This window comes from Sceloporus occidentalis, unplaced genomic scaffold (genome assembly GCF_023333645.1).
Source record: "Sceloporus occidentalis isolate IW3139 unplaced genomic scaffold, rSceOcc1.0.p SCAF_204, whole genome shotgun sequence".
In the NCBI taxonomy this organism is placed as follows: domain Eukaryota; kingdom Metazoa; phylum Chordata; class Lepidosauria; order Squamata; family Phrynosomatidae; genus Sceloporus; species Sceloporus occidentalis.
In genome coordinates this window covers 225,020-237,755 of record NW_028317184.1, presented here as the reverse complement: position 1 = coordinate 237,755, position 12,736 = coordinate 225,020, and the positions used below count along the sequence as shown (strand labels likewise).

At 40.5% G+C, this 12,736-nt stretch overlaps 1 protein-coding gene across 1 annotated transcript in view; it reads right to left on the bottom strand.

Annotated features, from left to right (window-relative positions):
* Nucleotides 1–12,736, bottom strand: part of MORC2 (MORC family CW-type zinc finger 2) — a 37,452-nt gene that overhangs the window by 14,110 nt on the left and 10,606 nt on the right. Inside the window, exons 8-10 of the mRNA XM_089502466.1 lie at nucleotides 6,691–6,802; nucleotides 1,630–1,755; nucleotides 1,403–1,482 (exon numbers count right to left, since the gene is read on the bottom strand). Coding sequence (XP_089358592.1) covers nucleotides 1,403–1,482; nucleotides 1,630–1,755; nucleotides 6,691–6,802 — 318 coding nt within the window. The remainder of the gene's footprint in view (nucleotides 1–1,402; nucleotides 1,483–1,629; nucleotides 1,756–6,690; nucleotides 6,803–12,736) is intronic.

Below are 12,736 nucleotides of genomic sequence, written 5' to 3'. Positions count from 1 at the left end.
GCTAACAGCAATCACAGTCCCATCATGCCTAGGTTCCAGCACTTACACATCCATGCTATCACACACACACACAAATTCATTAATTCACAGATTCATTCCCTCAATCACGCATACTCATTCAAACACCCTACCCCACCCCCTTACCTGCACTACAGCTCTCGATGCCGCTCACGGACTTCAGCAGGGGGCGTGGCCTCCCGCTTCCTCTGTGCAGGACAATAGACCCTCCCACAAGTAAGCAGCAGGGCTCTTGTGATCCTGGCTACCGATCTCACGCGGGCCGCACCCCGAGGTCCCGCGGGCCGCATTTGGCCCGCATGTTGGACGCCCCTGAACTAATGTATTAATTTAATGTTATGGTACTATGTTATTAAAAGGTGTTACGGATTTTCAGCTGTTACCAATATAAGGCTGATAATGGTTAAAAATGAATCTTTACTGACTGATACATCCTTTGCTACTTAGGTTGGTTATATCCTGGATTCAGGACAAAGGGATAACTTTTTCTTGCTCTTTACAACCCTGTAGATATAACCCCTGCATATTCACAGGAAGTACATTTGATACAGGTAGAAGATGAACAATAAAACCAACAAAAAAAGGAGACATCCTGCAAGAAAATGGCCCTTTTTCTCTCATGTCTCTAGTAAGTACACCTAAAACAGTGACGTTCTCGAGAGGGCAACCATAGGACAAGGGGTCTAGCCTACTGCAGGAGTAAAAACTGATCAGGCTGGGGTTGCATCCACAGAAGAGGGAGGAGCAAAATAGATTATTCCGCTGTCTTGCCTTGAGAGGTCAACAAGAATATAAACCACGTGTCCTACACTTACTAAGGCTATGAGGAAAAGAGACAATTTGCATAATTCAAACATACTGAAGCTTGTGGTGGGTTTGCTTTTGCTGTAGTGGATGATGTTTAGGATTACTTGCTGCATTCATCTTATAAATAGAATTGCATCTCCCTTGCTTGGGGGGACAGGAGCAATATAAATCAAATGATCCAACAATGAACCAGATGTGTTTTGTTTTTTTACATTGCATGAGAATTCATAAACTTTCAGTAGATATAGCCATACCTACCAACCTACCTAAGACACTATGATATTCATGACATTTGGGCTTCTGTCCCAGCTGTTGGATGTCATGACAAGTGTCCCAATTATTGTGAATGATGGCAGATTAGCACACAGAACCTGTGGACACTACACTTTGTAATCTGACGATCCCTTGCACATAACACGAGTAGAGCACAACATCATTCCACCAACTATGTGTTATGGGTGGAGTCTACCACACAACATCATGAGCGCAATAATGTGCCAATGTAGAATTCTGCATATTTGGTAAGTATGACAACCCTAGTCATAATCTAACCCCCATCCTTACATCCATACCGTACCTATTTTTGCCATGTGTTCTGCTTTCTTTACTTCCTGTTCTGCTCGTGTTTTAAATCTGTTTGACGTATACTTGTACACCCTGAGGAAAAATAATGATATTAAATCGAAAAGTGAAATTATATGCATAAGCTAGAGCATTACCTACAAGTAAGAAATATTTCCAAAAACAGCAATCACTTGTCATAAGTGATTATATGATAGAGATGATTTGGATTAATGGAGTTACCTGGGATTGTAGAGACAACAAGAAAGTCTTTTTGTCTGAACCTTGTGGCCATTAATAAAAATTCTCATTCTTGGATCAATATAGAGAACAGCAGCGTAAGCTCTGAATGAACGGCGCTCAGGTTTTCTGTGAAAAAATATATAAAGGTTCATAAATACAGATCTTGCGACCCTTTCCAACAGGAGTATTTCACACCCTAAAGGCTACTTGTTTTAACAATTTCTCTTTCTGTGGTTAGCTATAATTTATAATCTTTATATTATTTTTTATAGTGGGGGGGGTTGCAGGGGTAGCTTTTTATTTATTTATTTATTTTTTTTTATATAGCTCTGTACAAGGGGTAGCAGCACTGTACAAGGGGTAGAAGAGACATATCAATTAGTATATAACACAACAAGATGGCATATAGAAACAACAGGTGAGGGGGGCCCTGCTCAAATGAGCTTTCAATCTATATCATATTTTTATTTCTACTGGATATTTCTACTGGATATAGGACATGTAAACATTTTTACATTTTTGACATATAACTTTGGGGTATAATAGACTCCATTAGAATCTGTTTTACAGCAAAGGCAAGCAATAACAAATGGGTACAAAATGAGAAGAGGGCACTGCTCTTGCGAACATACAATCTAGTCAGTGGTTGAGGGAGGAACTGAAACAGAAGGAGAGGACTGCTTGGATTGGGATAAGTTAGTTGAGTCAGGGAAATCTGTAGAGGTTCAGGAAGAAAGGTTGTATGTAGGGCTCGATTTTAATAATCGATTAGTTGGCCGATTATTTTTTCGATTAATCGGATAAAAAAAAATGCAATTTTTTTTAAAATTTAAAATAATGTAATAAAAAACGTACAATCTCTTTATTGCAATGGCCTCTCTCTCTCTCTATTCACCTTCTTATTTTACTGACATAATAAAAGCCACAAGAACCCAAACACTGTGTTTCTCAAACCAGGTTTTAATGCAAAGTTATTAGTAAATATTAATTCATATGTTAACTATTTTTCATATTTAATAAAAACTATGAGAAGAAAGCCTTGTTTAATTTTTTTTTTATTTACCAAACTGTCCCCGGTTATGCACATATGACCCCCAGCTTGCCACTCTGCCCCCATATATGCCTTATATGCCAGATTCCACTGTGCCCCTGATATGCCTTATACTCCTTATATGCCAGTGATATGCAACTGAGCCCCCTGATATACCTTTTACCCCCAGATATGTTTTATGCCCCCCCTGAGATGCCTAATATCGATATGCCTTATACCCCCTATATGCCACTGAGCCCCCTGATATACCTTTTACCCCCAGATATGTTTTATGCCCCCCTGATATGCCTAATATCGATATGCCTTATACCCCCTATATGCCCTGAAATTCATAATACCCCCCATACACCACTATAACTCACCCATACACCACTCTGGCTCCTCCCCCTCCCATACACCACTCTGGCCCCTCCCCTCCCATACACCACTCTGCCTCCTCCCCCTCCCATACACCACTCTGGCTCCTCCCCTCCCATACACCACTCTGGCTCCTCCCCTCCCATACACCACTCTGCCTCCTCCCCCTCCCATACACCACTCTGGCTCCTCCACTCCCATACACCACTCTGCCTCCTCCCCCTCCCATACACCACTCTGCCTCCTCCCCCTCCCATACTCCACTCTGCCTCCTCCCCCCTCCCATACTCCACTCTGCCTCCTCCCCCCTCCCATACTCCACTCTGCCTCCTCCCCCCTCCCATACTCCACTCTGCCTCCTCCCCCCTCCCATACTCCACTCTGCCTCCTCCCCCCTCCCATACTCCACTCTGCCTCCTCCCCCCTCCCATATACCACTTTGCCTCCTCCCCCTTCCCATAATCCACTCTGCCTCCTCCCCCCTCCTATATTCCACTCTGCCTCCTCCCCCCTCCCATACTCCACTCTGCCTCCTCCCCCCTCCCATACACCACTCTGGCTCCTCCCTCTCCCACACACCACTTTGGCTCCTCCCCCCTCCCATACTCCACTCTGCCTCCTCCCCCCTCCCATACTCCACTCTGCCTCCTGTCAGCAACGGAGGTTCACAAGACACCAGGGAGCCGGGTAGAGAGGCAGAGTGGCGTATGGGAGGGGGAGGAGGCAGAGTGGTGTGTGGGAGGGTGGCTCCCATACATCCCTCTGACTCCTCCCCCCTCCCATACACCGCTCTGCCTCTCTACCCGGCTCCGTTAATGACAGGCACTTTCACTGCAGCTTCATAGAAGCCTCAGCGTAAGTGAAGGTGAGTAACGGAGGCTGTCTGTGCGATGCAGACCCCCACCGGCTGACAGAGAGGATGATTCTCTGTCAGCCGGTGGGGGTCTGCACGATGCGCACAGCCAGCCCCCGTTACTGCCCTTCACTTACGCTGAGGCTGCAGTGAAAGTGCCTGTCAGTAACGAGTCGGGAGAGAGGCAGAGTGATGTATGGGAGGGGGGAGGAGTGAGATGTATGGGAGGGGGGAGAGAGACGGAAGTGAGAGACCGGCCGACAGTGAGGGGAATCCAGGTCCCCTGCAGCGTTGCGGGGGATCTGGATTCTAGTGTTATAATCCGATCTCTGTTTGAGGTCGGATTATATAGGGAGAGGAGTTTTTCAGAGCATTTGCTCTGAAAAAAACCTCTTTTTATAATCAATAAAAATCGATTCGATTAATCGATAATGAAAATCGTTGACAACAATTTTCATTATCGATTATTATCGATTTTATCGATTAGTTGTTTCAGCCCTAGTTGTATGTTTTTTTTAGAGAGCCTTTGAAAGTTGCGTACAGGAGAGAAAGTTTGACGGAACAAGGAAGGGAACTCTATAGAAGGAGTACAGCACAGGTAAAATCCTCAATGCAGGAGTGGGAAGAGGTAATGATGGTAGAAGAGAGATGAAGGTCCTTAGAGGAATGAAGACGCTGGTTAGGGGTGTATTTGGATGGAAGGGTAGAGATATGGGGGGAGGTTGGAGTTGTTAAAGAATCTGTAGGTTAGGATCAGAAGTCTGATCATCAGCAACTGTAGTGAAAACCAAGCCATATTGTTGTCAAGAAAGTTAATAAAGTGCCCCATTTTCTGAAAAAGTCACATTCTAGATTCCTTGTTTAGTATGGTTTATAGCCTGTCCACTTCACCCATTATCATAAAATGTCTTTTTTTAAAGAGGTCACTGGAATAACACATGTAGGTTCCACATTTAGAATTCCTTGAACATGGCATACCCAATAGGACTCATTCTGGAGTAAGCATATTTTTGGCTATTTTTTTCTCCAGGATTCACATAATCTACCATCTGATCCCAAAATGGCTTAAATAATTGGACAATGATATATGATATAAATTTGCTTCTGGTAAATTATATTTAACACATCACATTTCAGAGAATTCTTCTGCCTTGTAGACTTTTTTTTAACTATTTTTAACTTTTGGTGGGGGAGTCAATTACATCCGTATACAAATACGCAGAGCAATTCAATGCTCTTGACTACAAGAATCAAAATCCCAGAAAGGACCATAACATCATCACAACATGCGCTGTGAGAATATCAAAACAAATGAAAGACATAAACAGAAACATGTTTCTAATCTAAGTTGGCTACATTCCCAGGAACTCTGTCAGATCATTAATGGAACACTTAGAAGAGCTGGTAGAGTTCCCAGAATAATTCTGGAAATGTAGCTAACTTAGATTAGAAACTTGTGTCTGTGGTGATTAGGTTTATTAACATCTATAAGAACTTGAAAAAGAGTTTCAGCATTGAGGGTAAATGTCCTTGCCTTGGTTTAAGTTAATTGTTTCTCATTTTATTTTGATTATCCATACAAGTCAAACTGCATACAACACACAGCATATCTTGAAATGTTATACAAGCCAATCGATATCTTATGTCATGTACTATTGGTGCAGTTTGTGATACAGTACAGGCTTTTCACATTTAGCAACATAATTTCATACCGAGGGTGATGGATATACATTTTTACATGGAGAGAAGGAAGGAAGAAAAGGAAAGGAGGAGAAAATATGTGTGAGGGTGATATGAATTCAGTGTTTGGGAACACTCAGTCCACCAGTAGGAGAGGCGTTGCTCGACTACTCCGTTTGTCGTCTGTCCGCGTATTATAGTAAGTTGATATATCTTGTCATAGTGAAAGGGCATTTTGAATATTAGACCTTAGGTGATGTGGCCAGGGCATCCACCGTATTTTGTTCTGAACCCGTCCCTCTGTACTATGTCTTCCATAATGCGAATAAAATGTATTTTATATACCCAGTCTGTGTAAGTAGGTGGATGAGGAGATTTCCATTTCAATGGAATGAGAGCTTTGGCTTCATTTAGCAGATTACATTACATTTATTTATAGGGAAGCTGTCAATATGCACATCCTAGGCACGACCCTAGCAACAGATGGGGGGAATTTTCTGCTAATGGTTTCCTGTGTGTGTGACATTTTACCCATGACTGGATGTAAGCTGTAGAACTAATGAGATCGAAACCTAAGTTCAAAGGTGCTACAGACTAAGGTGACCATACACTGCTAACATACAATAATTACAATTATTGGAAGAACACAGCTTTTGCTGGCATCACTGAAATAAAACAAGAGACAGTTCCAAGGCACCATCAGAATGAAAGTATAGAAAATAAAATAGAATTAATGGGAAATATCAAATTAAAATGTTAATTAAAAAAAGAGTCCGACCCTGACTTTGCCATTGACCTGTATAGCTAATATAACAATGTAATTTCACACTCTGCCCATATTATTATGAAACAGCATATTATGCCATGTCCTGCTTGCATTGCTAACTGGTTCTTGCCCACATTACACATGCACAAAAATAGCATTGCACTTGTGTGCTTACCAGAACTGCATGAGATTAATAGCGCTCTGGCATAATTCTCAGTCTAAATTCAGTATAATATTCCTTTAGGTTTATTCCAGTACACGTCGTTAGTAAGAAAATACAGTCAACAATCATAATTATAAAAAGTGATTGGAGGTAAATAAACATTTTGAGTTGCTGTTTTGTCCAACACTTACGTTCCTTCTGGTGGAGTCCCAGCCATTTGAATATCTTTCGGGTCAGATACTACATCTAGCTCTGGCTCGCCAGAGTCCACCAGTTTCAAGTTGAAAATAACAACCAGGGTACCTAATCGAACATATAGAAAAGCAATATATAATGAAACGATAAAAAAAAAAAGTTTAGAATTTTAAAACACAGAATAAACTGCAGTCCTGAGTAATTTATATCTTTGTTTTTAACCCTCTGGTTCCTACTCGCAAAATGAAGTAAAATTAGTTACTCATACAAAATAAGTCAGATTTCACTTTTTGTCTTTTTTACATGCAATTGTAGTTAGAATAAAGAGTACAAGAAAATATATTGAGGGGACAATTCTTGTATCTTTGCTCTCTATCCGGCCATACAACCATACTTTGTTTTCAGAATTTCTCCTGACACTTACCTACCCAGCCTAAAACACACATTTCTTGTATCTCTTGTACCTCACCGCAGGTGCCCTCTCCACTCTACCTAGTATTTGCATCTCTCCTCAAACATTATACAACTTCTTAAACAGTTTACTGCATTTTTAGCAATTTACTTGGGCTGTACCTATTTCCTGGAATTCCTACCTCCTTCTATCAGACTCCTACTTAGTTTAACTTTAAGCACTCACTAAGATCCAACTTAATTAAAGACATACAGTCTATTCTCTTGGCTTATGAATTTAACACAGATATGTCATATTTATATTCAACTTCAAATAACAGAACTCACTGGTTGTGTTGTAACAGAACAATGGGTGCTGTGGTTTAAAGAGACATTCCACGTAAATCAAATATGAAATCACAGTAATATGCATTTCTAATGAACACACAATTTATGCATTTAATAGCTATTTACAACTAAACTTATGTAAAAAAAAAACTACTTATGTGCATTAACAAAGAGCAATGTTATTTTTCCATAGATAATCACCATACACATAAATTTTTACCCCATGAAAACAGTAATTTACACAATTTCTAGTAGTGTTATACAAATTTCTCCATAAAACTAAAGGAACTTTTTCCATTCTACTCAGCAACAACAAAACAGTCTCACATTGGAATTGCAAACTGACAAAAGGCAGAATGCATTAATTAGCTTGGTAGCAAAAATCAATATATCTCACTGTACTGTGCCATGTTACTATTAACAACTTAAAAAAGATGGACAAGTACTCAAATAATCACTTAAGCTTTAAGATACCATTTTGTAACTGCAACTGGGCAATCAGGGAGATTTATAATAATTGATTAAAGTAATTCCTTTCCTACAACAAATGAATATCCTACAATTACAGGACTAAACCTAAAGCATTATTGCTATATGCTCAGGTTATAAAAGGCAGCTCTCAGAAACCACTATATTCCACCCAAAAGGGATACATTTATTGTAAATGTTGAAGAAGACAAAATTCACTTTGATTAAAAAAAAATAAAATACAATTTTATTTACCATCAACTGGTTTCTGCTGAATTAGCAATCCAGTTTTAGTAGAAAAGATTAAGTGGAAATAAACTGCCATAAGTTTCTAAGCAGCTGCCATACAATTTCAATTAGCCAGGAGAAAGTATGAAAAATACTGTTGAGTGAAAATAATAAAATGGATAATCAAAAAAAATGATAATCATAAAAGAGTGATGCCATTTTTGTCTTTAAATGAAAGATTTCTAATGAACATTAAAAAAAAAAAATGGTATCTTAAGAATGTTATCTATTTCCTAAGATATTGTTATAATTAAGATACCATATAACTAGAAATATGTGTGCCTAAGGAAATACAATCACTGGCCACTTTATTAGGTACACCTTGCTAGTACTGGGTTGGACCCCCTTTTGCCTTCAGAACTGCCTTCATTCTTCGGAGCATACGTTCTACAAGGTGCTGTAAACATTACTCAGAGATTTTGGTCCATATGGACATGATGGCATCACACAGTTGCTGCAGATTTGTCGGCTACACATCCATGATGCGAATCTCCCGTTCCCAAAGGTGCTCTAATGGATGGAGATCGGGTGACTGTGGAGGCCATTGGAGTACAGTGACCTCATTGTCATGTTCAAGAAACCAGTTTTTGAGCTTTGTGACATGGTGCATTATCTTGCTGGAAGTAGCCATCAGAAGATGGGTACACTTTGGCCATAAAAGGGATGGACATGGACAGCAACAATACTCAGGTAAGCTGTCGTGTTTAAACAGTGTGCAAGAAAATGTCCCCCATACCATTACACCACCACCAGCTTGAACTGATGATACAAGGCAGATTCATGCTTTCATGTTGTTTACGCCAGTCTGACTCTGCCATCTGAATGTCACAGCTGGAAACAAGACCTTATCAGACCAGGCAACGTTGTTCCAATCTTCCATTGTCCAATTTTGGTGAGCCTGTGCGAATTGTGGGAATCTTAGCTGACAGGAGTGGCACCCGGTGTGGTCTCCTGCTGCTGTAACCCATCTGCTTCAAGGTTCCACGTGTTGTGCGTTCAGAGATGGTATTCTTGGTTGTAACGAGTGGTTATTTGAGTTACAGTTGCCCTTCTGTCATCCCAAACCAGTCTGCCCATTCACCTCTGACGTCAAAAGGTATTTTCGTCCACACAACTGCTGCTCACTGCTCTTTTTCGGACCATTCTCTGTAAACCCTAGAGATGGTTGTGCGTGAAAATCCCAGTAGATCAGCAATTTCTGAAATACTCAGACCTGCCCATCTGGAACCAACAACCATGCCACGTTCAAAGTCACTTAAATCCTCTTTCTTCCCCATTCTGATGCTCAGTTTAAACATCAGCAAGTTGTCTTGACCACTTCTACATGCCTAAATGCATTGAGTTGCTACCATGTGATTGGCTGATTAGCCATTTGTGTTCCAGATTCTACAAAACTTTCCTGAGATAAACAGTTTGTACTCATCTAACTCCTCCTGACTGGAGTAGGTAGGCCATAAATTTAAATTAGGATATACCCGATAAGGTATCTAGTTTCATCAAGAACTTCTTTGTTCTGGGTTTAAGAAAGAATTTAACTATTTATATGATTTTATAGAAAAGATAGTGGCATTGGCTCCATTTTGTTTTTGTGTGACATATAATATGCTTCAAAATCTAAAATATTTTCTGACCTAAAATTTCTGACACTACAACCTGCATTATAAACCATTCTTGTGTTGATTTTGATGTATGTTTTGGATCATTGTCCTCTTGGAAGATCCAACCACCAGCAGTCAAGCTTCATTTGATGTATGTTGATATATACTATTGAGTCTATGATTCCACGTATCCTAACAAAATATCCAGGTCCTCTAGCAGAAAAACAGCTCCTGAGCCCCAAACTTTTTTTAACCATGGGCATGAGCTACATTTCCATATAGCTACCTCTCTGAGTGCGCCAAACACACCTCTGGTGTTTATTGCCAAAAAGCTGCATTTTGGTTTTATGTGACCAAAGACCCCGAGTCTATTTGAAGTTCCATTAGTGTCTGGCAAACTGAAGACAGTTGACTTTGTTTTTTTGGATGAGAGTAGAGGCTTTCTTCAAACTCTTCCAAAACACTTGCGGTGATGTAGGAGACGTCAAATTGTATTTTTGGGGACTTTCTGACTCCAAGACGCAACTTAGTTCTGTAATCCTCCAGCTGTGACCCTTGGAGATTTTTGGCCCACTTAAACCATCCTCTTCACAATGCGTTTAGACAATATAGACACAATGGAACATCTTAATTATTGTACCGATTTCCTTATAGCCACTTCCCATTTTGTGAAGCTTAACAACCTTTTGCCGCACGTTATAGCCATTTTCCTTGGTCTTACCCATTGTGATGAACACAAGGTAACTTCGCCTATGTGCTACCCAATATTTATACCCTTGTGACACAGGAAGTCATGGTTCAGCAATTCACCCAGATGTACTAAAAAATGTAAAATAACAAATACATTTTTCTCACATGAATTCATAGAGGTGCCAATAATTGTGGAATACATATAACATTTATTTTTATAAACCTGTGTTGTGTTTGTAATAGTTTGATATCCATGAGAGAATAGTATTTCAGGTGCTGAAATATCAAGACGATAATATTTGGCAATGGTGTGAAATGAAGACCAAACTGCCCCTCTACATATCTGATCTGGAGGCACATTTATTAGTTCAGAGTTCAATCCTAAGGAGGTATATGGTTTTCAGCTTGAAGTCTAAGTCTGGCCAATGCTCTCATGAAACGCCATATCAAAAGGTCAAATCAAAATCCAGAAAGAAACAAAGGACAGCAGCATTCACTTTCATAGCAGCTGGACACATACCCTTGGAAAATCCTGAATGGGGAAAATCTAGAGCTACAGGAACTGACAGGTAACATGGAGAATAGTTTCTAAGGGCACACCATTCTGAAAAGGCTTTCCAGATGGTAGCATCTCTCTCAAACAGAATGTCTACAACTCCATGGGAAACTTCATGGTTTAGCAAGAAAGCCCTTTTAATCTTCATCAGGGCGCTCTTTTGTAGAGTTAACCCACAGGTGGTGGGGTACAGACAAGGGGTGGTTCACAAAGTTTCACAAAGCTTCACAAAGTTGCCCGGCCTATCCAGCTTTTGGTTTCCAAATCTGCTCCTGTCTCCAATGTCCCTCAATGTGCTTCTGCTTTACCTATATCTGCAGTATTAGGGGCTACTCCTGTTACCGTAACTCCTGTGCCAGTGTACTTAAACTACAAGCACTTAACAGGTAGAATAGGGAACCTGAATTACACAGAGGGTTTCTGAACCAATGTTTAGTCCAGTTGGAACTCACCCCTCAAATGTTCCCATTCGAGAGGACTAAAGTTGGGTACCTTATCTCCATTCTGACCGGTAAGGCCGTAGCCTCTTCACTGTGGGAAAAGGGTTATCCATTAGCATAGAATTGGGCTTCATTTTTTCTTCATAGCTTCCTTTTGTACTTTGACGTACCCAGTAAAGCCACCACAGCCTCCTTATCTCTGCTATATGTGTTCCAAGGATCCAGTCCAGTGACTGAGTATTTAAAACTATTGCTGCCGAGGCTCTCATTGTGGTACTCTATGGTGGTCTTTCTGACACAGATGAACTGTCCACCAGAGACTACCTTATTGAATCCCAAGTGTTTGTGTATCAATGTCAATGTCTGAAAAATAAGAGACAGACAGAAGGAGAAGGCCAAAGATTTGAACATGTCTACTTGATCTCCATAGCAGTTCCTGGACTAGCTGTCCATGCTTAATTGTCTGAAAACCCCATGCAGTTGGAGGCTACTAAACCATTGCTGGCAGAAAAGGTTACAGAAGTTCGGAGGGTCTGTGGCCAGAATGGTAATTTTGCCGTACGGTAAGTCCTGCCTAATAAGGTGGAAAACTCCCACGCCCAGGCCAAGTAACAGTGCCTTGTCTGGGTAAGCTTATCGCTGTTCCCCTCACTGGAAAAGAACATTTCCTTGTCCCATTTCCATTGAATAGAAGGGTATCAGCATTTCCACATCCACCATTTGTAACTCAACAAGTAACTTCACTGACTCATATTTTGTTTCCTTCGAAGTATGAGGTGCCACTTTTCAGTGTCTCCACCTATTACACCCTGCTACCGCTACCCAGCGAACCACTCCTCTGCTCCCATGTGCGGGATTGCTATACCAAGACTCTGATGTTTCACATAATATCATATAGATACTTGTTGTAACACAACCCCTCAATCAATTGGCAAATGGGTGACATACAATCCCAGGGTGATTACTCCATTTCACGTTGCCTACAAAGATTAAGTCTACGTCTATCTCTTCTGTTATGTCATACATGTTGCCCAATGCAAATAGAGAGTATCACAATGTTCAAAAAAAAAAAATTGAAGTATTGCCTTCTCATCACCCTTACAAAGAAGAGTATATCAAGGACAATCTGAAAAGGGGTTTTATTTGAAGGTCCACATCTCTCACAGGCACAGGTTTTTTTTTTCAGTTTCCAAAACAGATGTAATATTGAGACTGCGTTGACTGCCATGGACTTCACCAAATTACTATGAAAAATAAGTATCCA